Source organism: Orbilia oligospora, assembly GCF_000225545.1.
Source record: "Orbilia oligospora ATCC 24927 unplaced genomic scaffold scaffold00215, whole genome shotgun sequence".
Taxonomy (NCBI): Eukaryota; Fungi; Ascomycota; class Orbiliomycetes; order Orbiliales; family Orbiliaceae; genus Orbilia; species Orbilia oligospora.
Genome location: NW_011645772.1, coordinates 305,773 through 331,944, shown reverse-complemented (window position 1 = coordinate 331,944; position 26,172 = coordinate 305,773). Strand labels below are relative to the sequence as shown.

The following is a 26,172-nucleotide window of genomic DNA, read 5'->3' as shown; positions in this document are numbered from 1 at the left end:
ACTGATTCGGATTTTGAAATCTAGGTACAGGAAAGGTTTATAATTTAAAGCAACTAAAAAGGTATGATTCTCCTAGATGTAATCGAGTATCGATATATCTGAGCTCCTATAACCTCTGACATGTGCATGTCTCCCTCGGGTCCCGTTAAATTCATGAAATCACTTAGCTAGCTAGTGAAAGTTTAAAGTATATATACCCGAGGTGGCGTACTTTACTTGTAAGAATTACTTTTCTTGTTGAAATCGAAACCTAGGACTTTAAGACTGTTTCTTACGCTTTCCGCTCTGCTTCGTTGTTGTTGGGTCGGTTTCCAACCCGAGTACTGTCTTGATGATCCGCTATTGTTAGAGTAGCTCCCCGGGTATGCCTGGCTTCCTTGTCCTCCATAAGAATTTTGATACTGATTATAAGTCTGTTTTTGACTATTATGGCTCGATATCTGGGCATAATAACCATTACCACTTGGTTGGCCTCTCGTGTCTTCTTCGATCTCTTGGATCCGGGAGCTTGGAAGGTATTTGGGTGTCTGTTTTGCGGTCGATAACATTGGGGCAATGGTGGTAGAGATTCTTTGGGCTAGTTGTCCTAGAATCGCCATGGCTTCTTGTCGGCCTTGACCGGCGACGAGGTTTAGATGGGAGGCGTTTTGTTCAAGGGTTCCTCCTGCTAAGGCGGAGCGAAGGGCGGAGATGATTTCTGCTTGGAGGGTTATAACTATTTTGGAGAGTTGGGCGTGGGATATTGCTACAGCATAGTGGGTTAGAATAGATGGCTCCTCAAAGCTACATATTTATTATATTGCAATATGCGTATATAATATACACATTAATAGTTCCAAACAGGAAAGAGGGAAGTTTTGGACCCCGAGGGCAAAGAAGAGGCCACTTACCATCACCATTGGAAAACTTGGTCCCATAGCTCGAATAAAACTTATCATATCGGTTTGCGACACTGGTACTACTGTCTTCGAGCGTATCCTTTAACGTGGAGGTTGAACCGCCCGTGACTAGTATCTTGTATTTTTGTCTCTGGCGGTACTCTTTGACCATTACGTAGCCTTCTTTGAACATTGGAACGAGTCCTATCACACCCAGTACAAGGCCAACGATTTCGAAGCCACTCATTTTTAAATTTGGAGTTGGTAAAGGGTGCTAATTCTATAGAGGAATATCTTTTATTATATGTATATGTATATAGTATGGCAGGCTGAGGATCGATATCCTTTGTATACTGGTTGCGGAATGAGATATCGATACCATGCGTACCGATGCGTATCTCATTCGGCCAGTCCTCCGAAGGGTCCATGTCCATATTTATACATCAGATTTAGTCCCGGAACCAAATCTAGCATGAGCGGGAGAACTCCTAAATTCGACGCTGACGCGGACGAGGCTAGCAGGATCCTTCGAAAAGAGAAATTGCGGGATTTTGATTTTGATAGTATGCACGATAACCATATGCATATATATGCATACGCGTGCGCCTTGCTTGGTTTGCCAAAAGTGAGGGCCTTCTGGGCATCTATTACCAACCGATAGTTTGAAAGCTGAAGGGCTGAGCGCATGGCACGGCATGGTGAACCGGGACCCACTCCGTGCAGGCGCTAAAACGAAAGCCTGGACTATTGAATAGCTAGTTTTCGGCCGGGAATTCGGCCTCGTCAGCCTTTCGGTCTATGTTGATATGGAATTAATGGCTGATTCGTGTCAATAGCGCTATAGCGTTGGAATCTTAGAACTTAAATCGAATAAGCCGATATCTCGTCTCGGAAGGTGGGCTCATGGAGCGCGTGACTCAGCCGTACTGCAGCCGTCGTATATATTTTCGTGAGGAGGAGAGCATACCTGCCTGCGCAGGGGCTTTGCAAACAAGCTTTTTTGGCGAGGTCAATCGCTCCCCGACCCCCCACTGGTCGAAATTGAAAATTTGAGACACTATCGTTCTGGAGCTGGTTTCGATCGTTCGTAGACGCCATATATGCACGATGCAAAGGACGGAGTCACTTTAATTCCCATAGCTCTAAGATGCGGAAATATGATCCTGCTGTGAGCTCATGAGGGAGCTCCGCACTTGCCGAGTCTCCGACGCAACCTCTGACCTAGACCTGCAGTGATTTGTCTTCACTCGAGGCCGCGCACGAGGTTAATCGGTTTAGTTCTTTGCCCTGCTGTGTAACATCCAATTCAGACCAACGATTGCAACACGCAACATGCAACGCCGCCCACGGACATGGACAATTCGTGAACCCCGTTCACGTGGAACTCGAGTACATACACTGCGGGTATGGATGGGATTTAGAACGGAGGTCGATATGAGATTTAAATGTTACATATGTTGTAGATAGGTATATATATTTCTTTTCTTTTTTGGTGCACCGAATCGGCAGACTGATCAAGGGAAAGATCCGGGGAAAGATCTCTCCTCATATGCTATCACGAAAACAACACATCCATCTGTTGTATTTTTCGCGTGAGCTGGAATGTGGTAGTTCGCGGTATATAGGCTTCTTAGTTTAGGTAGGTAGATGGAGGACCATGAAATATACTTTCAAAGCGAGACAGCAGAACCGTATACTTTCAAGAACGTGGTAAAATCCTTTACTACTCGGCTTCATAAGGGATTGTGATCCCTGTCTATCCCATCACATTTTACACACTCCTCGGCACACGCCTTGAAGGCGCCTCTCAATTCCTGGTTATATATTATCGCTATTGCCGCCGTACACGTGGCGGAAGGTCCGGACCTCATCCACGAAGCAGAAATTTACCCTCTCTATAAGCTCATATTCTAGCGGTCGGCCCTTTTTCCCTACTATGCAATTCGGCAAAGTACTTGGAACAGCATGCAGTACCTTCGCTATCACCAATATCGACGACCTGTTCGTGCTGGCCACGTTCTTTACAGAGTCATCGGTCAATAAGAATCTGACGCCACTAAAAATCGCGATCGGTCAATATGTTGGATTCTCTGTTATCATTGTTATTAGCATGATTGGATTCGCGGTAGCGCAAGCGATACCCTCCGAGCCTATTGGTTTTCTCGGCCTCCTGCCAATATTGCTAGGTGTTTGGAAGCTTTTGGGGTTAATATTTCCTTCTGATCTCGAAGAGGAAGAAGAACAGACGGAGAATGTCAAGACTGCTGGGATGAAATGCATTTTTAAAGTTGCGAGCATTACCGTAATGAACGGAGGGGACAATATCGGGACCTATGTCCCGTTATTTTCGCAGGCCGAGGGAGCAGAGATCGCAGTTTATGTTGTCACATACTACATACTGCTCGGGATTTGGTGCCTTATCGCCTTCTTAATCATAAAACAGAGGCATATATTGTTGATCGCCCAGAAATATGCTGGTGTCGTAGTACCACTACTCTACGTTGGCCTCGGTATATTTATCGTTATCAAGTCACATTGTTATCCCTGGTCTATCCAGAATATCAATGAGGGGTTTCTGGGAAATCCCGGTAAAGCTATTCTGGCGACTATGACAACTTTTTTGTTGTCTTCTTGCATAACGACTATGCTTTGGATTAGACTGCGGAAAAGGTCGGCGGGTCGACGGACCATGGCGGATACGGATATGGAACTTCAGTCTATGGACCCGATTAGCGAAGCGGTTAACTCTAAAAGCGGGACTTATGGAAGTGGCGCAGGCGTCGCTGGAACTGCTGAGGAAAATACTGGTAGTAGCTATAGAGATGTGGTTCCCGCTGTGGAATCTATATCTAAATCTAGGGATATATAATTATATAAGTTTTTGGCGGGGCTCAAGGTTGATATTCGGTATTCGCATTCCCGCTATCTAAGTGGATTTTTTATCGTTGTGTATGGTGCATGCATGCTCTTGTAAATCGGTAGTTACCAATATTATAGATGTCCGAGCAATTTAAACTATTAGAATCATGCTGTTATAATGTACTAAGTACCCTCAGAAGCCCCTAACTTCTATCGCTGACTTATAAACGGATAAAATCAAAAACCGCATAAAATGCTTAACACCTCGAAATTAGCCTTATCATAAGCCACGCTTCTCACTGTCGCTTCAGCTACTAGCTATGAAAAGGCCGATCATCGTTCGAACTTTTAATACACATGTATGCACGCACGCGCACCGTGTCAGCGTCATGAGGCGTGCAAAGTCAAATCACTCATACAACTCAAGCTGCACTTAGTCGCGACGACTCGGTGAGCGTGTTTTGAAGTGTATAAAAAAGACGATCGCCGTTTATAAGTACAAGATTAAACCCCGTGTCATCTGCCATGGTACCAAACCAGACCTTTTCGAGAAACCGGCCTGCGAACATCGAACAAAAAGCTCGAAATATCTTCCACGACTCTAGCTCTAGGCCCCAAGAAATAATTAAGACCGAAGCGATCCCGAAGATTCAGAGAATTCTATGTGCGGTATCGAAACATGTTAAGAAGCACGCATTTAGTTATACGTAAGATGTCTGCAATTCTAATTATCATTATAACCCACCGGTCACCAGCCAGCCCGCACTCCGAGCCCAGACCAGGCCCTCAAGGTCAGCCAATGAGATCCCTAGCTGGGATCCCAAAATCCCATTTTGGAAATACAACAGCCAACACAAATAATATAGTGTTGGGGTATATGACCGTTATGTGGAAACGCACCTAAACACCATGGTACCAGGGCGTAGATGCCAAAACTGGTCGCAATCCGAGCTATAGACGCCTTCAAAGCCGTCACATCTCTTTTCCCACAAAAAAATTTAAAAATTGCTCCTTTCCTCCCATCAATGGATCGGAAAGAACCCTCCATCTCCATCCCCAATCAACCTCACTCCCCTTACCATCATCACCCCTTTTACCCATCTTTAAACCCTCCATCCCATCTCCGGTACCCTTTCCCTGTGCTGATTCTTAAGGTACCAAAGTATATATATCAAACGAACCTCCCGGTTGCCGAAAGTAGAGCTCGTTAGACTTCACGATGTCATCAAGGCTTACCTGCGTCACAATGGCGCTTCTTAATCTAGCTGCCCTTCTCTGGGTTCTCTGGATCATTGGATCATTTCCCCAGATGGTTGAAGCTTCGGCTGTAATCTCTTCTATGACTTCGGAATCTAATGGAAATGGAGGTTTGTTATCTACCAATTTCCTATGTCCCTTGATTGATATAAATCAGAAGTTAAAGTGACTGATTGTTAACAGCTATTCAATCCCTCGAAAACTTAATCTCATCTCATAAACTCCACAAAGGATATGAAGACTCACTGGCCCTGATTAACTCTCTGAACCTTCCACACTCCTGCCTTTATAGCTCATTGACTGAGTCCATAATCGAAAAGTGTTCTGTTTCTCCGACCGTCCTGGACGGAGAAGAGAAGAATTTCTTTGCAACGAAGCTTGCTATCTGTGAATTGTCGTCAGCCAACGTCGACTATCCGCGGGAGTGTCGAGGTAATATCCAATCGTCGAAGGAACTCAAAAAGTGTATCAAGAAGCTTGAGACCCGAGCTCAGTGGTGGACTAGCTGGAGCAATTGCATCCAAAGTGTGGGTGTATTATGTCAAGCCGTCAGGGAAGAAGCACAAAGAGGTATGTCAGCATTTCTTTTTTACACTATCAAGCTGAGCACACAACAACCTTGATGAAGCCTTGGATGTTTGTTAGTATAAAACCCTAATTCTAGTTACCGTCACAGATAGTCTTCTTCGACTCCATCGCAACCTCACCGTTTTACATCACCAACTTGAAAACCGTCTTGTCACCTCCCTTGACTTCCAAACCTCAGCTATCAAGCAAGCATCACAATCCTCCAACATGATTAACCAACGTGTCGCCATTCTCATTAGTGAGATGGATACCTTGCTCAATCATACTATTGTTCCCATGAATAGCCACCTCAAAAACATCAAGGCCGTAATGGCCAACATCGACAGGCTCCAAGTAGCCCAGGCTGCTCATCTCGCGGAACAGGGGACTGTTCTCGATGAGCATGCCCGGGCTCAGAGGGAAACGATGTACAGGATCGATACCATTGTTAAGCAAGTTATCGAAGCTGTTGAGACGTATGAGAGTCTCGTGGAGAGGAAGAACGAGGCCGATGACGAAGCTAGGCGCAAGAGCCTTTTAGAGGTAGCTATCTCCTTTCTCACTTTGGACTTGTTAAAGGTATACCTAACCTATCGAATTAGATGTCGTCGGCCATTGCGGCCACGACTGGTGAAACCATTGATGCCATCAAGGCTACCATGAAGGTCCTGGACGACCTCGGTGTAAGTTCGTCCTGTCACCATGAATACCTTGTTACAGGTTTTAATTCATAATATATTTAGAGCGAGACTGGCATGAAGGTTTCTGGTCTCGTAGACAAAATCACAGAGGGACATGCGGTAACTATAATTGCTTCGCACCTCGACGGCGGCGAGATATATCTAACGTGTTCTGAAATTTAGCAACTCAGCAACCTTGCTGAGAACTATGACTCGCTGGCCACGAGCCATGAAAGGATCTCCCGATCCATGCTTGAACAAGAGGTGTGTATTTACTACTAAATATCCAGTTATCTTTCCTTGCTAAAGCGTTATTAGGAAACGGCTACCCGTCAACTTGAAACTGTTGTCCACCAGGCAACTGTCTTCAACAACACGTTCCTCAATGCCATCGCAGAGAGCACTGGGTACCTTCAGAAGCTCTCAGAGTTGCGAAAGAACTCTCTCTATAACATGGGTGTAGTTCCAGGGTTGGCTTTGGTATCAACTTACCTCCCTGTTCTCGTCAGCATTCTTGTTGTCCTTGATCGCAAGAGAACAGCTATTGCTGTCATCTTCTTTGCGACCTTGTACATCTTTTTTATGACGTATCCTTTTGAAACCGCTCCGGAGTCGAATGATTCGGCTGGTGAGACGATGAATACAGAAGGATTGCTGCTCGACGCCGGAAATGATAAGTACCGCTGGTTTCAGTCTCGTAACCAAACTGTGCGCTGGTTTCAGGATCATGCCGCCGAGATGATCGGGTACTTCCGCGCCTTCTGGTAAGGATTGATTTGCCATCGTCCTATCGCCCTTAATACTTACGCCCATTATTATTCACTTACCCTCGATTCTATTCTTACTACAATGGGTTCTTTTTCATGCTTATTCTCGATGGGTTTGCTTAACGTTTTATTTCGTGTTTTATTATATGGTGTTTTAATGTTTCTTTTACCCACATTATATATTTTCATTCTGTTTTTCGAATAGGGACCCATTTCCTATTCATATCGAATGTATGACGTCAGCGGGGGAAGGTACCATAGTGTCGATTAGTGCCTAATAAATACAAGACTGTATCCAGCCGAAGGGAGAAGAAAAAAAATAATATGTACAATTCCCGTAGCTTTCACAAGACTATCTACCGTGAACGGTGGTGACAGCTCACCAGATAGCATGCCGTTATAATGCCGAGCTTCCATTAGAGGGGAGTTCTTCCTTCCTTCAAAATATCCAAGCAGAGTCCACCCAGATAAACTTGTTTATTTCTTTCCGTCCTTGCTATCCTTGTCGCCATAGACGTTCAATCCTAATCCCTCAGATTCCAAGTAGACCTTATTCCTGCCACCTGCCTCCATCAACAATTGTGCTATCGTCTTGGCGTTCTCAATCTTCCTGAGTTCGACGTAGCTCTTCGATTTCTTGATAGCCTCACCGATAAGCTCTGCGGATCGTGCCTCACCCTGGGCTCTATATTATCACAAGGTAGTCAGTATACCACCTCATTATCACACACATATCAAAACCAGAGAGAGGAGTGAAAGACAAGATAAACCACGAACCTAACAACCATAGCCTGCTTCTCCTGTCTAGCCCTATCAACCACGAACGCCGCCCTCTGAGCCTCTTGCTGAGCAACCTGCTTCGCCTCAACAGCGGCAGTAAACTCCGGAGAGAAAGCCAAATGTGTCAAACTGACGTCGTCCAACAGGATATTAAACCTCGCAGCTCTCTTGACCAAATTATCCCTGACAAGTTTACTAACGGCCTCTCTCTGAGTAATCAACTGACTGGCGTTAAATTGTGCAACCACGGATTTTAGAACTTCGTTAACGATGGATGGGAGGACTCGTTCGTCGTAGTCGACGCCGAGGGTTCGGTAGATTAATGGGAGGGCTTCGACACGAGGGCGGGAGAGGACACGACAGGTGATGTTCACCATTTGGAGATCCTTTGTGCCGGTTAGGGAGGCGACGTTGCGGGGTTTGGCGCGGACGTCGTAGGTTATTGGGGTTTCGAACCATGGGATCACGAAGTGGGTTCCTTTTTTTTATTAAGCTACCATGTTAGACCTTCTTGAATTGCTTATAGGAGGAAGTAAACGGCGTAGTGAAGTGAATTAAGTACCTTCGCTATAGATCTCCTGCTTGACACCTCCAAGTCTGGTATACTTGATAGCTCTGTGACCACCATCGACTGTATTGCGTAACACCACTCAGTCAGCAAACTGAAATGTCCCGGAGAATAGTTATTCCCAACTTCTCAAAGGAAAGTAAAAGAGAGAAAAACTTCATATACCGTTGAAAAGAGCATTATTTGCCGTTAATGCCAATCCACCGAGTAACACCAGCGCGGCTCCTCCACCAATGATTCCGCGCGGAGTTCCACCGCCAGGCATTCTTCCTCCACTCTGTCCCGCTCGCTGTTGGACAACGCGCATCAGACGCTCCCAGGCCTCGCGCGGTGATTGACTGGGCTCCATCGTGGTGAAGGGGTTATGTAAGTTTGTCGTCCGAAAATCGGGGAGAGGGGGGGGAGTTTTCCGGTAGATGTTGTTGAAGGTGAAGTTGAAGTTGAAAGCGGTTCTTCGGAATGAAGCGGGGGGTTGGATATGTGGGGTGGTGGGCAGAGTTGTGGTACTTTTTTTTCTGGAGACATCAAAGATTTTGATTGGAAGGAAAAAGCAAGTTTTAGGCGATGAGCTTTGCGCTTCGATTGGAGGAGACTTCATAACACGGCTTCAACGCACTGCAGAGCCGCATCGATCTTAATTATTAGTTTGGAGTTTTATTCTCCTATAAAATTTAAATAGAAAAATTATGGAATTCATATTGTCTAGATATTATCTAATATGTCGTATCAATATGTCGGGGTAAGGAAGTATGTACAATAACTCAAGAGGAAACCGATCATGAATGCCCTCACTCGCTAAAAAGGCTATCAAATCCAAACACCAGTTGCTAGTTGTCGAGTTTTAATTTCCAAGAACAGTGAACAGTCGTATCAAAAGGTCGTATGTATCGTACTATCTCGGGTGCCGGTCAACTATACCGTCAAGTACTCCCTCTTCTATCCTGACTTCATCTTCATTCCACTCTCTATTCGCAGCAATATCACTCATACCTCCGTTCCAAATCTCCCACCATCGTCTCATCAATTCTGGTTCTTCTGTTCTCTCGGTCATCATTGCGACTCTAATCGCTTCGTCTGTAAATTTGTACTCTCCCAAATCAACACCCTTGTTCTTCATCCTGGGATCTCGAACTCTTCTTCTCCATTCGATAAGTCTTCGCCAATAAGCCCCTAGACCCATTTTGTTCTTTCGGTGTTGGTTTATGGACGTAGCCCAGTCTCTGAGAAAGTCGGCGATTTCGATGAGACTAAGCCCCTCGTCGAGCATGTTATGGCCTTCCGAGAAGCATTCGTTGGCGCTATAGATAATCCAGAATTCTGACTCGTCTTCATCGTTGAGTGCCTCCAAGACCCCAAGATTTACATCTTCTTGTTCGTCTTCCTCGTTCCCCTCTAGTCGGTCAACTATTTCTTCGGGGAGCCCGTTTCCGTCGGTATCTGGACCTGCTGTCTCCTCTTCACCCGCAACTACTTCTACAGGAGCTGCAACTGGGTTAACGGGGTTATTAACTTCCCGTGGAGCTTGCCCGGGCACCACGATTTGAATCATCATGGGCTGCTGAGGTTCCTCCGGTGGGGGAGGTGGTGGTGCAGGGGGGACAATATTTCCGCTTTCATCGACTCCCTCCCATAATCTATTGTAGCAAGAGCTCTTCGGTTGGTTGTAATGCTGGTATGGGTTATCCGGGAACAAGAAGGCTCCGCATAGGAGACAAAAGTGAGTCCAGCATCTCGAGCAATACTAGAAAAAGAAGAAAGATGCATATTAGTAATGCGGTCCTGGTAGGCATCTATTAAGAACGTAAAAACATACCATATGATTGCAGCCTCCAGATTTTGAGATTGGAATAAGGCAAGTGGGACAAGGTGTGCAGTTCGACTCCAGAAATTCTGCAGTGAGCTTTGCTTCCTTTTCTTCCTCTACCGTAAGTTTAGAGCCAGGAGTTCGACATGAAAATTTATATCCATGCCACGACTTCCCACAATTTGCACAAAATGCCAAATGGCAATCCTGGCAGATTGCCAATTGATCTTCCGCATTATCTCGTAAGGCCGGGCCTTTGCAGAAGTTCCTGGGACAGTAAACCACGTTCTTCATGCTCTCGAATGCGCGTTTGCGTTTTAGTTTTAGGTACCTCTCGACGATATCTGCTTCTAGGAGTAGCTGTAGCTCAGCGGGAGCTATGGCACCGGGTTTTCGGGGTATCTTGTGGATGTTTCCTTCTTCGTCGATGGCTTCTTCGGCAGGCAGGTCTTTTCCGCAGACATAATTAAGACATTGGACGCTACCAACCTCACCTTCTTTGATCATAGCGGTGAAGTAATCTTTTAGGCATGGTTTGCAAAAGACGTGACCGCATTGGTTGATGCGGTGGCACGTTGCACCTTTTCGAGGTTCTAAGCAGACTCCACCTGTTTTTCCATTGAATTGTTAGTAAGTTTTTAGTTCAAGGGTCTTCTTAGATGAAAGACCGTACAATCGAAAGTTCCTTCATTAAATTTCTTGATTTTTGTCGCTTGGTCGAATTCTAGAATCCCAATTTTTTCCTTCTGGTTCACCTTAACATCCAGAGGGATTGGAAGATCAAACATCTGGTCTGCAGCGCTCTGAAGTGTATCAATACACGCAAAGATCACTTGATCTCTCAGTCCCTCCCATGTTTCAACTAAGTTCTCCTTCAACCTTCTAATAACTTCTGGTTCTAACCAGGTACTGACAAGCCGTATATTCGGCGGCTGAGAATAAGGGTACCCCAACGGCAGCTGAAATTCAAACACAAGGGGTGGTAGATGCGAAAGATCTGCCGTTTCCTCCTTTTTCACATCTTCGGCGCCATCAAGTAACGTAAAATTTGTGGTTATGGGAGCAGATGGAGATATTTCGATTTCGATAGACCCGCCGAGTTTTCCGATTTTAGAGAATTCAGGATAGATTACAGCGATAGTAGCGATTTCAAGGATTCGTTCGTCGTCCGGGGAGATATTCTCGGAGGGTTCGAGAGCTAAAGTGGAGATTTGGGAGGAAAGGATGTCGGACGCATCGGTGGGGCGCCGGGCGAGAGCCAGGGCGGGACGGTATAAGTCGTCGGCTCGCTGTTTGCCTTTGAACTTACTGGACATTTTGGAAGGAGCGGAAAGGTATCTGAGGGGAAATTATGGAGGAGATGATGATGATGGAAATAGAAATGATGAGGGTGAAGGTGGTGATTTAGAGGAAGAGAAGGAGAAAACCATTATATTTCTGTTATGGCATGCACATGCACACTGGATGAGATTGAGTCATGACGAGAGGGTTTTGGGACGACGTCTGTTAATTCAGCGGTGCACGGTGGATAAGCCAGCTACCAGTGTGCTGCACATTTGCAGGGAGTAAGCCGGTCTCGGGCACCCAACGCGGACAAACTGGGTCCAATTTGGTGACTTCATGATTGGCCCCGGCCTGACTGCGCTAGAACCCGAACGGGTTTTCGACGGCAAAAATTTAAAACGTCTGATTTAGCTACAGCGGGATCGATTAGATTAATAATATATCGAGTTGAATTCATTGATGTCCATGCGCTAACAGCATTTGAATATTAGGATTTCGAAATTAAGCTTCACAGGATATTGATATTAATAAGCAAGTATCTATACGGTCCACGAGACTTACCTGGGTACATATCCCTATGTCTAATATATCGCTACCTAGTACTTATTAGGACCGGTAGCCGTATACGTACCGCAGGACCAGTTTAAATTTATAAATTTGCTATTCTAAAAATGGAGCTTAGATCGATCGGCATGCGCTCCCACGTTCAAACGTTTACCTGCGAACGATTTTACATTGATATGCGAGATATTAATAAGCAGTATCCACATTTAATTTGACTTGTGCTCGACAGATCGATCCGATTATCGAATATCCCAGTGCTGCAATTACAACCGCAAAATGTTAATCGTCTGGGGTCGGTTTGTTAGTCGTACACACACAATCATTTCTACATCTATGCTGCCTGTCACAACATTAGCCGGCATCCTTCGAGACATTCGGACTATATCTTTACCACCAAGATGATTCGCCGTAACAAATTCGACCTTTTTCTGCTCGTCGTCCTTATCTTCACTCTCTTTGTGATGCTGAAAGAATGCTTCTCGCCTTCTGCTGCGAGAATTCGCCTCACCGGTGTCTACAAGACAAAATACCCGGACAACAACGAAAGGGTTACCGAGCTGTCCAGTAAAGCCGATATATCGGCGTTGAATACATCAGCACCGGGTGGCCCCACGGCATGGTTTCCTGCAGGGAGTATGTTCGCCAACAGGCCTCATAGAGGTGGCCCCCCGAAGAAAATTGCACAATCTCGACCCTCGATCCTCAAGTCGGGAGAACCACCCGGCTTCCTCAAAGGTACTGAGATTCCGAAAATCATTTGGCAGAAATGGAAGAATCGAATCGACCTCACCAATGTCTGGAGACAGGATGATTATGTCCGCGAAGGATGGATGACTTGGCAGGTGTTCAATAAGGAGTTCGAACACGTCGTCTTCTCTGATGTCGATGCTGAACTCTTCGTCAGGAAGGAGTACTCCCATCGTCCGGATATTGTGAAGGTTTTTACGGAGATCCAGCAGAGGATTATTGCCTTCGATCTGTTAAGATATTTGGTCATATACAAATATGGGGGGATATATAACGATATGGATACGATGTGCCGTAGGCCAATAGATAGTTGGTTTGATGACTTTTGGGATTATGGGATCGTAGTGGGGATCGAGTGTACCCTCCCACTTGATCCAGGTCTTCCGGAGGACCTGCAGTTGGATAACTTTAACCTTGTCTATGCGGTTCAGTTCTTACAGTGGACTGTTATGGCGGCACCGGGCCATCCGGTCATAAATCGTACAATTGAACAATTGGTGGCGTCAGTCATTAATGATACAAGAGAAGATGATGGGAGTGTTCAATGGGAGATTGGTGATCTGTGGTACGAACCGATGGCAATATTGAATGTCTCAGGACCCGGGCTGTGGACGAGGACAGTGAAGCAGTATATCAATGAGCAGGAGGGGAGGATAGTAGCTGATGCAGAGTATGCGGCCATGTGGGATATAGAGATATTCGGAGATCTGTTGCTCCTTCCACAGGCCAAATGGGCACCAACAAATTCAGAACAGCAGAATGAGGTGGCCTTCTTGAGGCATTTCTGGAGGGGCAGTTGGAGGTGATGATGTATTGGTTATTGCATATTTGTTTCTATATACCTTATATTTGAGTAATTATTTACCTATTATTAGTAACTAAGCCCCTTAATTTACCGGCGCTATATGCTAGTGACATAAATTATAATACAGGTTCTATGATATTTATATTTGACATGATACCCATCTACTACACTGCATATGCATGTTTTGAGTATGAATGCAATGTATTAGGGTTTTGTACATTTTTGTGTTGAAGATGTTGGGAGTTTAGCAGAGCAGCTTTAGGCTCAACCTTCCAAAAATGAATCTCGACGTCAACACCAAACATTTGGCTGGAAATCCAAGAACCTCCATTGGCCAGCATAACAACCTCCCGCAGTCATCTCAATACTTCGAATGACGAGGACCCTGGGAAGCTGATACATCTTCCATCCCTCCTACTCCGACAATGGCCTCATTACGTCTTCCCGTCCGGTCGCTGAGACCGTCGTCGCTGTCGGCACTTTCGTCGAGTTTACGACCCGCTCCACGAAACCTCTTGCGACAGTTCGCCTCATCCTCCGCTGCCAAAGCCGCAGCGCCTGCGACAGAGGATCCAGTTCCTAATATGAGAGCGGCGCAGCGTCCTCGTATGTATTTCTTATCAACTGTGGACGGAATATGGTCTAACGAAGGTTATTTGAATAGCAATTGGTGAACTACGAGCCCCAGTTGTCAACCCTGCCGACAAATATGCCACCCAGTCTGAGCAACTGCATGCCTATGGCAAATATCTCATGTCCTGTCTTCCCAAGTTCATCCAGCAGTACTCTGTATGGAAGGACGAGCTTTCCATCTACATCCCACCTCGGGCCGTCATACCGGTCTTCACGTTTCTTAAGAACCACCATGCTGCGCAATACACCATGATAGCGGATATCACTGCCGTCGATTTCCCTACCCGTCAATACCGTTTCGAGGTCGTCTACAACATGCTCAGTGTCACATATAACTCTCGGATAAGAGTCAAGACTTATGCAGACGAAACCTCGCCTGTGCCCTCGATCACACCGTTGTACGACGGTGCAAACTGGTACGAGCGTGAAGTCTACGACATGTTTGGCGTTTTCTTTACGAATCACCCCGACCTAAGAAGAATCATGACGGACTACGGGTTTGAGGGACATCCGTTGAGGAAAGATTTCCCATTGACGGGCTATACCGAAATCAGATGGGACGAAGAAAAGAAGAGAATTGTATATGAGCCTCTGGAGATGACGCAGGCGTTCAGGAACTTCGAGACCGGTACAGCGGCGTGGGAACAAGTTGGTCCGGGACAGGATAGAACACCTGATTCGGTACGTATCACTCATCCACCTATATAAAGAACTATGGTTAGGGTTGATCTGGGTTCTTACTAACTATTCTTCCTTTTTCTTTCTTCTACCACAGTTCAAATTACCAACCCCAAAGCCAGAGGAACCGGCGCCTAAGAAGTAAATTATAAACGCAGCTGGCTTAAATTAAACCGAATTTTGATTGAACGTCCGTTCGGATGTGTATATTGCACGAACGGTCTTGCTGTATATTGTGGTTCTTTTGACTCGTACATACTTCATCTAACTATTATATTATGTGTATATTGTTTGATCCGCCAAGTTGATAATCCGAATAGGTCCCGGCCTCTGTCGGAGTGTTCGAGAGTCTTCTCGAAATACCCTTAGCTTCCAAGTCGTCAAGTCTTGAGCCTGGGGACGAATGTCACGAATGTCCCGAAGGTCACGTGGTATATAGATGGAGCATCCCAGCCCCCGATCCACCCTCCGATAAGCCAAGTGGGCATGTAAATGAATAGCTTCGGTGGTCCCGAGGGCGAGCGGGCCATAACTCCCACCCGTGTGTATCCAAGGGGCAGTCGCAGGGTGCTTAGTCAGGAGATCTGATAATAATAGGCGGTTTGTCCCTGTGCCTGAGCTGTGTGCTGTGCTGTGCTGTGTGTGGAGCGTGTTTGTCGGTCAAAGTTTTTGTTCCTTGCATCTTTCCTGCCAACATCCACACCCATTTTCATTTTGCTACCTCGACCTTTGCCATCTCATCATTTATCATCCTCCAATATCTCCAGCTTCAAAACCCCTCCCATCATCGCCCTAGTCCCCCTACCCGTCATCTTCCCTCTTTCCTATTCGAATATTCGACTTTTGAGTACCTTTACCTGGAACCCTGCACCCCCGCTAACTGGACCTTATAACCGATCTTCCATCACGGTTAATTCCTTCTGGATTCTACTCCCTCAAAAGGACTACTAGCACATCCACAGCACCATCTATATTCCCTATATTTGTACTTCCATTGCTCTATAAGCCTCGATACCCAATATCTCTTCTCTTTGGGTTCGTTCGTTTCTGTTTCTACATACATCTACAACACATCCGATTTCGGTCTATCATGGCTCCTCCAACGGCACAGCAAGATACCTTCATAGACGATTCGGACGACTACTGGTACGCCTCAATCCCGTTATCTATCAGCCTATTTCTTGTGGACATACACTGACATGGCTCTCTAGCCCGTTATGCGTCGAAGAATTCGATCTCTCAGACAAGCACTTCAAGCCCTGCCCGTGTGGCTATCAGGTACGATACAGTTGGCACCTATTACCATTCAACAATGGCTTTGATCCCCGTAGTTCGCTAACTGAAATTTAAAAGATCTGCCAATTTTGCTATAACAATATTCGAAAGAATCTGAACGGCCTGTGTCCGGCCTGCCGGCGAGAATATACCGATGCTACAATGGAATTCAAGCAGGTTTCACCAGAAGAGTGTGTTGTCCCGTTCAACTCCATCCAATCGAGTTCAGGAGCTGACATGAGCTGAATTATCTAGGTATCGGGCGGAACAGCAGAAACAATCGCGTAAAAAGCAGGAGCAGAAGCAAAAAGAACTGCAGAAGCGCGAGCTCGAGCAGACAACCCGCAAACACTTGTCAGGCCTTCGTGTTGTTCAGAAGAACCTCGTCTATGTGACCGGACTGAATCCTCGTATTAAGGAAGAAGATCTACTCCAGACGTTACGTGGCGACCAATTCTTTGGACAATATGGCAAGATCCAGAAGATCGTTGTCAACAAGCGAACCGCAGATAAGGCCCCGACGGAAAGAAGTGCTGGAATGGGTGTATATGTCACGTTTGCGCGAAAAGAGGATGCGGAGAAGTGTATTGCGGCTGTTGATGGCAGCCAGAATGGTGATCGAATCCTTCGGGCGACTTACGGAACGACGAAGTATTGCTCTGCATATCTCCGGAACGAACATTGTCCGAATAAGAATTGCATGTTCCTTCACGAGCAGGGCGAAGAAGTTGATTCCTTCACGAGACAAGATCTCTCTTCTTTCAACGCCCAATCGTCCCAACGAGCTGCGCCATCCACTTCAACCTCCCAGAGCTCTCAGAGTACTGCACCATCCCACCATCCCCACCCCCCTGCACCTCCTGCACAATCAACGCCGACCCTACCTGTCAGAGTTCCGACTTATCAAAATCATCCGAGTATCAAACCATCAAAATCTCCAGCCGTACAGGATCATGGATCCCCTCCTCCTTCAGAATCATCTGCATTGCCGTCGTCCGCCAGTTGGGCTGCTAGAAGCACCGGAACTCCCGTGAACAACCAATCCAGTAATGCACCTGAAGAAAAACCTACTAAAGGAACGATCTTACGGACTCACCCTCCTGAAAAGCGGGCAACCCCTGAGCCCAGAAGAGTGGTGAAGGAGACTGCGAAAGAACGCCCGGCGAGCCGTGTTTCAGCTATCGGGCCTACTTCCCTCGACAGTCCGGAATCTAGCGATGCGGCCGCCAGTCGTCCTAAGAGCAAGGCTGAGAGTGCCGAACCTAAACTTTCACAGTCGAGAGCACCTTCTCCACCCGCAAATATACCCGCTCCACCCGCAAACCCGCCTGCTCCACCCGCAAACCCGGTTGAGATCATGTTGGCGGAATGTGTTAAACGCATCACCTCTGGTAAATTCAGGTTCTGCTTTGATAAGTCGATGCTGAGCGAAGAAGACTATGAGGAAATCCAACAGATGCCACCTTTGATCGACAAATACGGTGGAGCAAAGCGGAGGGAGAGGCTATTGAAAGAGCGTGAGCGAGAAATCGAGGAAGAACGCATCCGCTCACAGGCCCAGATCCAACAAGCCCAACATGTTTCTCCCCTACCAATGCATCAGCAAGTTCCGGTCCAGCCTCCGCAGCCTCCGCAGCCTCTTCCACCTATCTCGCAACAAGTTCAATCAAGGCAAACTGTAAACCAGATGTTCACGATTCAGACCCCCCAGTCCCAGGTCCAGGGACCACGAACTCAGACCCCTGGTTCCGCACTTAGTCAGCAGCATCAAAACATATTGTCGGCTTCCCAGGGCTTGATGCAACAGACACAGTTGGGTCAGACACTACCTCAACATCACACACAGCAACATACTCGGTCTTCAAGCCGATACAACTTTGATGGAATCAAAGCTCCACCACAACAGATTAATCACCAACAACTCCTCCAACAGCAACAACATTTGCCTGGCCAAGGTCTGCTTTCGAATCAGATATATGGTCTGAACGGTTCTAATGCAAACGTTCAAGGACCGCCTCCTGGTCTGAAGTCTGCGCAGACGCCACCAAACTTGATGCTCTATGGTCACCCGGCTTTCGGGCTCGGCGGAGGCGGGATGGGAAGCAACAACCAGCAAATTGGGCATATGCCTGGTCACGCTAAGAGCGAGAGCCAGGACTTGATGCAAATGATGAGGAGCGGCGCTGGAAAACGTAAGTCCCATCTCTCCCTTCTAGGTGTCCCGAGGTTACAGCGCCAGGCTGAAATGGCGATGGGTAAAGATGCGGATCCTGCGATCCTTCAGTCGCGTCTTGGGCCTCAGCAGCATCCGTTGCAGCATCAACTCGGTCTCGTTGGTCATAATCAACAAGGTGGGTACTTGAACCATTATCATCAAACTGCTGCCGGCGGTTGGCAAGGCAGATAGAATCTTCCTGTTTGAGTGATAGGTTCCTTCATAGGCATGATGGGTTTTAAGCCGGACACAGAAGACAGCACAAAAACACGCCATTGTTCACGTATAGAGTTTTTTCGTTTTATAACACCCTTATCCCTTTATCTACTATATATATCTCTCTCCTTCGTTCTGATGCCGCTTCTTCCCCCCTTCCTTTTCCTGTGGAGTTACTGGATATCCTCTGGCCTGAATTTCTGATCTGCAGTTCTTTCTTCTTTTTCACGCATCGTTCTTCGATTACTTCTTCCAACGCCCCATTCAGCACCTGACGACTTAGCATCTTCAATCATTACGATTCTATGACGACCGGCAAAGGGATACATGGCGTTTATTTTACTTTTTCTCGGTTCCTCAAACAAAATCGCAATTGTTTTTTCGTCCTTTTTTTGTTTTCTCTCGCAAATATCTGCCCTACAACTTGCCTAGGGCTGGGTACGGTTCTCCGTGGTCTTGTTTTATTTATCCTTACCCTGTTGCCCATAGTGGTTTAGTACTTAATGAGGAGGATGGATATAAAGGATGATGCTTCGTTTTCTTCAAAACAGTACGTAGCCAACCCTTCTTAATCATCCTCAACATGGTTCGCATCTCTCCTTTGCCCGCTTCCTCCACTTTTAGCCTTTCTTCGGCTTCCAGTGAACATGAAATGCTCTTGTCCGTCCCGTAAGCATGAACCTCTTCTGATTTTGCCTTCTGGAAACATAGGTAGGGAAATGCCCTCACTGTTGCTGTCTTCTGTGTTCCCGAAACCCATTCGTGACGAAACCAAAATATTGAAGACCAGGACCCTTGATTGTGACTGACCGGATGCTGGATGAGAACCTGACCTACCGCCATCCACCCACAATCTCAGGAACAAATGCAACGAGGAGCGTAAATTAAACCCAGAAGGCTAATCCGGAATTCTGTGAGACATAGTAGAACCCGTTGATGAAATCATCCCCTCCGCAGAAGAACTCGAGACGATCGATAAACTTGTAGAGGACAGAACAGAGTTTGTGCCGGCTACGCCCCCCGCTGTTAGCACGCCATCTGCACTCCCTCCCCTTCGTCCCCAAGATGTCCCTGTTTTGCCTGCTACACCTCTGCTGGATTACGCAACTGTAGGCAAAGCAAAGTCACCCATGGTAAAGGCGGCCACGCCCGTCACGCCAAAGGTGCAGCCCGTGGTTTCGGAACCTAAATCTAAAAAGAAGAAGGATGACAAAGCGCAAGCCACACTGACTATGGCGGCTGTGGCTAAAGCCCCGCCCCCGCCTCCTACCCCTAGTAAAACCACGTCAAAGGAGCCCGCCGGGAAGAAGGCGAAACCCCCCACTTTGCCGCCTTTAGCTGCCGTCGTCGCTGCTGCTACAGCTGAGCATTCTCCCACGTCTGCTAGGTCACCGGCGGCCGCGAGCCCAAAGATTCTCAAGCTAGCGGCGATCAACCAGTCGGGAGATGCAGGACCATCAAGCGCTGCATCTTCAGTTCCTCCAACACCTTTGTTGGCGACTGCTGCTCCAGTCCCCACATCTCGTGCCCGCACTATGCGTATTGTTTCGTCTACTCCTTCTGTAGAAAACAAAGCGAAGGGTGATGGGAAGGACAAAGATAGTAAGTTGCAAGATGGCCCTGCTATCGCAAACACGGCTACAAAACAAGTTACCAGGCCGGCTACACCCGCTAGCGAGCTCATCAGTGATACTGCTTCGACCACCTCGAGTAAGCGTGGTAGTATCAGTAGTCCAATGGTTCGCAGCGACTCCATCGCATCTAGTACGCTTGCAATTGCCGGGAAAGTAAAGTCTAAGTCAGCGTTGAAGAAGGAACGCCAAGCACTTGCGAGAAAAGAAGAAAGGGAAAGAGAGAAGGAGAAGGAAAGAGAAAAGGAAAAAGATAGCGCCCCAATCCCTAGCCCTACCGTCGAAGATCATGCACCGGTCGTTGCCCGTGCTAGGAAGAAGGAGAAGAAAAGTAAGGCAGCTGCTGCTGGTAAGACCGTCAAGACAACCGCTTTGCCAGCTTCTCCGGGGATCCTAACGCCAACCGGCATCAGTCCCGCCGCGGCTACTGCTGCTGCGGCTGAGATTGAACACCGTGATGATCGCTCTAGTCGCGCGGGAAGTGTTAGTGTTGCCGCTCCAAGTGAAGCACACCACGAACAAGCCAGTGCCGACTCGGGTAATAACGATGCAGAAAGCGAGCCCAATAAGCCGGATATTTCTTCCACAATCAATGCAAACGATATCATAACTGCGCTGAATGAATCTCGGGAAATCGATTTTATGGACCTCGAACTTCTTAAGCCAGTTGTAGGGCTTCAGCATCGGTTCGAGATCAATTCCGCAGAGATATCAGAGTTTGCAAAGAGACTTAGCATGGTAGCTGCCTCAGCGGGCGATGTTGGTGACCATCAGATTAGTGTTGAGATTACGACGAATCCTGCTGCAATCGCTTCTGCAGGTTCAAATTCTCAGCCAAATAAGGGCGGTGCTGCGACCACTCGGCTCATCGTTACACCTGGTGGAGTTATGCTCAAGGGACTAAGCGCAGAGCAAGAAGCGAAGTTTATCAGGCTCGAGGAAAGGGCATCTAAGACACCGACTCCGTTCAAATCGTCCGACCTGGCTAAAGCGACGTTTCCAGTTGCTAAGAAGGAACTGGCAACCACACTAGCCGAGACTTTGGCGAGCAAAGCCGCTGGCCTTGCGGATTTGAGCTTGGAGGACACATTGGCCTATCTTAACCAATTAAACCAATTCTTGGAGTTCTCCCCAGAAACCGCTGCCGCAGCAGCAGCAGCAGCTAGCCAGCTTGCCCAAGCTCATACGCAATTTACAACGGGGAGGTTCCAGCCGGCCCCGATACAACAAGGTCCAATTCCTTCCTCCTCAAAAGTACTTACAAATTCTCCTTCGTCCGGTTCTAAAAAGCCTGGGAAAACCCCTCCGTCTACGGCCATAGGGCCTCCACCTGCACCAATCAATCCCGCAAGCGTTGCTTCAGCTGCTGTTGCCGCAGCCGCAGGCTCTCTCGAGCAGATGCTTATGGTTGGCTTTCAATCTGCGTTTAATAGTAAACCGATGACCGAGAGTTCCATGACAGCGGAGGAGGCCGAGAAGCTGTTGGTCATGAGTAGGAAAGAAACGGAAGCTTACGAAAAGAAGCTGAATAATTTGATGAAGAGGAACAAGAGGCTCATATTTGGGGCCTTAGGATTACAGGTTTAACAAAAACAAACAGGAATTCAAAAAGTCAGAATAGTAGGTGCTCGGGTAGCTACTTTTTTTTCTCTTTCTTCTACTTCCTCTAGGTAATCATGGTATAGTCTCATGCATTTTGTGGTGTTCTTGTGGCGTTTGCGGGTTGAAAATGGCGACGCTTTCGTCGCTTTTGTTTTTCTGTGTGAAATATGGGCGGTTGCGTGTGTTCTTGTTACCTAATACCTACTGGCCTAGGTACTTATGATCGAGCGCTTGTGCTTCGATGTATGCTAACGTCTTTTAAGAGAAGGATTCTTGTACAATACATGTTTACCTACTTACCTTAAGCTTTGATATCAAAGCAGAAGACAGAATAAATTCTTTTACCACATCAAAAAGAACAATAGAAAACCCTTTATATTCATATTGATTTTAAATTTTGTAAGTTTAGACCTTCGAACGAAAGGTCGAGGTAAATAGAATTAATAAACATTATGTGCGAAAATCGTTTAGAGATTTATTTGCACTTGGAATATATAGTAAGTGAGAAGAGAAGAACAAGAAAAATATTCGCCGAATACCTTTTAGTCTGAGGAATATTTCTGGGAACGAGGCGAAAATTACCCAGGCCAAGGCCATGTAGACACATGCTTGAAAATAATATAGTAAAAGAGACCTGAAGCTCTTCTCCAGGAAAAGTTCAAAAGGCTTAAGAGAAGAGAGGAGAAAGGTTGGAAAAAACTCCAAAGAACGCCAATCCATCACTGTAAAATGGAAAAAGAAAAAGATGGAAAAAGAAAAAGAAAGAAAGTTGCAGATCACTTTTAGATATCGATATCCTGAGAATTTCGATTAAACAGCCGTAAAATCTACAATATCCACATGTTAGTCCCGGTTGTGTCCGTGAACCCTCCTAGGGAATCGCCTGCAGTTGTTTCTTACTATTTGCAAAAAGATCGGCTTTGCAGGTAGGGCCGATGTAGATCTACTATCCTCCTCACTTGTGCACACAGAAGCCGCATACTGATAACTAGCTGTGAAAGCAGTTCTAGCGGGGCCTTGGGTGGTCGCAGGAATACGAGAGGTGTGTACGTATTGTGTGGCTTGAAATTCGGCTTTGGTTGTTCTGAACGGTCGTGGGAGTGAAGACCGCCGTTTGCGGAGGGGCCGCGTTTGGGTAACTGGTTGTTGCTATTCGGGGAATGTTAGCGATACACAGGTCATTTCTCTTCCGTTCCGATAGTAGCTTGTGGACAATTCATTCTCGGAAACTTCGCCACAGTACAGATTGACGGCGGGGGTAATAGCTCTTTGAACCGTGGTATCGGGTCCATAAGCCACTTTTTTTTAAACAAAGTATTTAATTTTTGTTCCAGGAACATACCTCGAAAAACCAAGCTGGCATTAACGGAATATACGCGGCTCTTAGAACTACATCAAGAATATCCTGCTCTTGTTCATCTGAGGCGACGTCGAAGAATCGTTTGCGAAGCATACACTCAAAGTCGACCTTTGCTATTCGTTCAACGAATGGTAGGTTTAAGATGTGACAGCCGTGAGCGTAAGCTTGAAGATATGTGATATAGCAGACCGCAGAGGGCGTTTCGCAACTAAGGAGGTAATCCATTGCTTTTTGATTGTCCAGGACCGATTTTGGATATATTCCTTTTTGTGCTATTTGATAGAAGAGACCAGATAGAGTTTTATTAGATAAAAATGTGGAAGATAGAGTATATATCTAGATAAGGACAGACGAGTGTATCGATTCAGACGGCCGTGAAGTAATAGAGTCCGTGCTCTTTGAAATTCGCTTGCGAATTTAAACTACATGAGTCCCTTAACCAGAATAAAACGATACTAAGAGGACCTTCTTTTCCCTTCGGACTGAGCGCAGGGCTGGATATATATATTTAGGTCGGTTTTCCGCTACATGCGAAGGGGGGGTGTTATCGGAAAACTAACTACTATAATGAATCACTTATCACAACCATCAATTGAATGCTGTGGGGTGAAACATCTAGGGCCATTACAAATTCACTGAAGGGAAAACTAACTAACTCTTCTCGATAACGAACGGTACGGCATTGTTATTTTTTTTGTCACTGTATGTCTCTCTAATTCAACTTAATAGGATACAATTTGGACGCTGACGGGATGGATGGTGAGACCCTTCCTCATGCATAACACTGGCATATTGGATTCTCCACGGTAGCACAAGACTGCAGATACGGGAAATTTGACCAAGCTGTAGGCAATAACATTGTGATACTGTGCTAGTAAGTTGCATGAACGGTTTCTTTTCGGCCTTATCTTTTGTATTTTTTTATTTTATTTTATATTGAGAAATGATACGAACAGCGGATTTTGGTTGGAAAATGTTGCGAGAAAGGCTCCGTAGCGTAGGGCTTGGCATGGACTTCAAATCCAAGGCTTTGATTTTACAATATCCTCAATTTCACCGTACTAATTTCAGCCCGCTTGGCATTTGGATAAGTAACTACCCCGGTGGCCTGCATTGCTAGCTTTGAAAGCCAAATATTAAATGTCTGCTAGCTGATCTACTCTAATGCGAATGTCCCTTAGAACAGTCCATGCAATGCACAGCAATTAACTGCGTTGTGGCTTGCATTGGATAGTTAACTGCTGGTAGTATACGTATACAGTTTTCTCCGCTATCTTTCCTTTTTGATGTGCACCTGAAAGTTCGCCGGGGATGGTAAAGACTAATCGGTTGGAATGTGCCGTCTTCGATCGAGATCCCAACTTGTTGGTGAATGGAGATCTCGATTTTAAGCCTGAAGATGGAGAGCAGTCTGGTTGCAAATTTTCAGCGAAAAAGAAGTCCCATGTCTGCGTGTCCTGATGTGGAAGGGCTGCTGTCGATTTGCCCCCGATTTGTCTTTCCTGGCCAGGATGTGCGGCTTGGTGTAACTAAATGCGGACGACACACAACGCAAAACAACCGTTATACATACATATCCTTTTTTTCTTTTCAGGTTTGGCTTGAAGTCTAGTCCGCATCTTTACTGGCTGTTGGTTTCATATTATCATATATTTGACTGGTATTCCGGCTTGGTAGCGAGGGGAGGCGGCCCCTCGATAGATTCTAGCCTCGGGGTCTTTTATCCGCTCCTCGTGGTAGGAACCCCCCGGCCGGCTGCAACTTTTGTTGTAGACATTATATTATATCATATTGTACGATTGTAGATTCATCGCCTGCAGATCGCGTGCCCGGCCCTTGGGATTCTGTTTGGAACGGTGTGTGTGTTTCTGTTGGGTAGATTATCGGGATAAGAGCAGCGGCGGTTATTTCGAAAGAAGTATTCTACTCAAGCCACTTAATGCTCTGGCTCAGCCCAGTCGGAATTCTATGAGGAGCCGTTGTAGGATCGTCGCTTATCGCGTGGACTGGTCTATGCCTGACGAGATACTTGTCCTCAAGGTGAATGTTAACCCTGGTTGTTTTTTTGGCCTAGTTATGAAATAGTCCCAGCTGAAGTCGTTAACGTTGGGCTCTTTGGCTGGGAAATAGATGTCGCCCACTAAGGCCAAATTTGAATTGTCCTATATCCTTTTCGAACTTGACCTGGACCAGATACTTTTGTTGTTCCTCCCAAATCGCCGACTACAGTTGTCATGAGTGGCGTAAATTGAATTACTCATCGTTTACCCTAATTACATTACCATTATATGGACACTTCTTCGTGTCAGAATGTGGAGCATCCAAATGCCAAGACTCCGTGATTGTTTGATGAACCGATCACGATCGCAAGCATCGAGCCAAGATCAAAGGGTCTTATTCAGACAATCTGGGGTATCTACAATGCAGCACGAGGCCTATATAATTGTATATATATCATACGTATGCATACAGCTTACAATATAGCCTCGCTTCGGAGCTTGGCGTTTTGTGAAAAGAACTGTTTAACGAGAAACACTTTGTTCCGTTTTCAGTTTCCTTCGGTTCGTATGAGCATATGAGAGTAACTGCTTTTAATATCCTCGTACATCGTACCGGGAAATTTTAGCCCCATATTTAGTTTAGAGAAGTAAGGACTTAATAGGGGAAAAACATTTAATGTCCTATCAGCTACGAGGTTCGATGCGTAATCCCGAAGCTAAAGGATAAGTTGCTGGTTTCAACGGAAAGCGGAAAATAATCCGGAACGTTGCCCTTCCGGGTCATCAGTATTCTTTCCACCCTATGGATTCAAAAAAGGTACCTAGGAATGTAATTTTCTTACCACAAGCTTTCGGGTAAATCCTTGTACCTCAAGTGTTAATCCTAAACCAGGGAGCGTGTGGGTGGGGTTAACATAGCCTGGTCATGAGAACCGAATTATTTTCTAATTCCGGAGGACATAGGCGTATCAAGCCGTCCCAGGAAGCGGGTACGGACCCGGG

General features: G+C 46.4%; 9 protein-coding genes across 9 annotated transcripts; 5 read left to right on the top strand and 4 right to left on the bottom strand.

Annotated features, from left to right (window-relative positions):
* Positions 1-212: 212 nt before the first annotated feature.
* Positions 213-1,125, bottom strand: AOL_s00215g86 (uncharacterized protein; the record flags this gene model as incomplete). Its single annotated transcript, XM_011129288.1, has 2 exons — positions 213-745; positions 891-1,125. The coding sequence occupies 2 exons, from the start codon at positions 1,123-1,125 to the stop codon at positions 213-215; spliced, it is 768 nt and encodes a 255-aa protein (XP_011127590.1).
* A 1,689-nt stretch (positions 1,126-2,814) lies between these two features.
* On the top strand, positions 2,815-3,747 carry AOL_s00215g85 (uncharacterized protein; the record flags this gene model as incomplete). Its single annotated transcript, XM_011129287.1, has 1 exon — positions 2,815-3,747. The coding sequence occupies one exon, from the start codon at positions 2,815-2,817 to the stop codon at positions 3,745-3,747; it is 933 nt and encodes a 310-aa protein (XP_011127589.1).
* Positions 3,748-4,983: 1,236 nt separating this feature from the next.
* On the top strand, positions 4,984-7,009 carry AOL_s00215g84 (uncharacterized protein; the record flags this gene model as incomplete). Its single annotated transcript, XM_011129286.1, has 7 exons — positions 4,984-5,104; positions 5,178-5,564; positions 5,659-6,104; positions 6,164-6,244; positions 6,305-6,361; positions 6,425-6,505; positions 6,560-7,009. The coding sequence occupies 7 exons, from the start codon at positions 4,984-4,986 to the stop codon at positions 7,007-7,009; spliced, it is 1,623 nt and encodes a 540-aa protein (XP_011127588.1).
* Positions 7,010-7,485: 476 nt separating this feature from the next.
* AOL_s00215g83 (uncharacterized protein) lies at positions 7,486-8,705 on the bottom strand (the record flags this gene model as incomplete). The annotated part of the gene is made up of 4 exons (XM_011129285.1): positions 7,486-7,693; positions 7,786-8,266; positions 8,351-8,419; positions 8,522-8,705. The coding sequence occupies 4 exons, from the start codon at positions 8,703-8,705 to the stop codon at positions 7,486-7,488; spliced, it is 942 nt and encodes a 313-aa protein (XP_011127587.1).
* Positions 8,706-9,248: 543 nt separating this feature from the next.
* On the bottom strand, positions 9,249-11,476 carry AOL_s00215g82 (uncharacterized protein; the record flags this gene model as incomplete). The annotated part of the gene is made up of 3 exons (XM_011129284.1): positions 9,249-10,097; positions 10,170-10,768; positions 10,834-11,476. 3 exons carry the CDS (start codon positions 11,474-11,476, stop codon positions 9,249-9,251), a joined length of 2,091 nt encoding a protein of 696 aa, XP_011127586.1.
* A 930-nt stretch (positions 11,477-12,406) lies between these two features.
* On the top strand, positions 12,407-13,561 carry AOL_s00215g81 (uncharacterized protein; the record flags this gene model as incomplete). Its single annotated transcript, XM_011129283.1, has 1 exon — positions 12,407-13,561. The coding sequence occupies one exon, from the start codon at positions 12,407-12,409 to the stop codon at positions 13,559-13,561; it is 1,155 nt and encodes a 384-aa protein (XP_011127585.1).
* A 424-nt stretch (positions 13,562-13,985) lies between these two features.
* AOL_s00215g80 (uncharacterized protein) lies at positions 13,986-15,016 on the top strand (the record flags this gene model as incomplete). The annotated part of the gene is made up of 3 exons (XM_011129282.1): positions 13,986-14,166; positions 14,225-14,874; positions 14,969-15,016. The coding sequence occupies 3 exons, from the start codon at positions 13,986-13,988 to the stop codon at positions 15,014-15,016; spliced, it is 879 nt and encodes a 292-aa protein (XP_011127584.1).
* A 945-nt stretch (positions 15,017-15,961) lies between these two features.
* Positions 15,962-21,795, top strand: AOL_s00215g79 (uncharacterized protein; the record flags this gene model as incomplete). Its single annotated transcript, XM_011129281.1, has 5 exons — positions 15,962-16,017; positions 16,083-16,149; positions 16,225-16,337; positions 16,402-18,497; positions 19,502-21,795. The coding sequence occupies 5 exons, from the start codon at positions 15,962-15,964 to the stop codon at positions 21,793-21,795; spliced, it is 4,626 nt and encodes a 1,541-aa protein (XP_011127583.1).
* Positions 21,796-22,592: 797 nt separating this feature from the next.
* On the bottom strand, positions 22,593-23,395 carry AOL_s00215g78 (uncharacterized protein; the record flags this gene model as incomplete). The annotated part of the gene is made up of 3 exons (XM_011129280.1): positions 22,593-22,637; positions 22,711-22,959; positions 23,153-23,395. 3 exons carry the CDS (start codon positions 23,393-23,395, stop codon positions 22,593-22,595), a joined length of 537 nt encoding a protein of 178 aa, XP_011127582.1.
* Between the last annotated feature and the right edge of the window lie 2,777 nt (positions 23,396-26,172).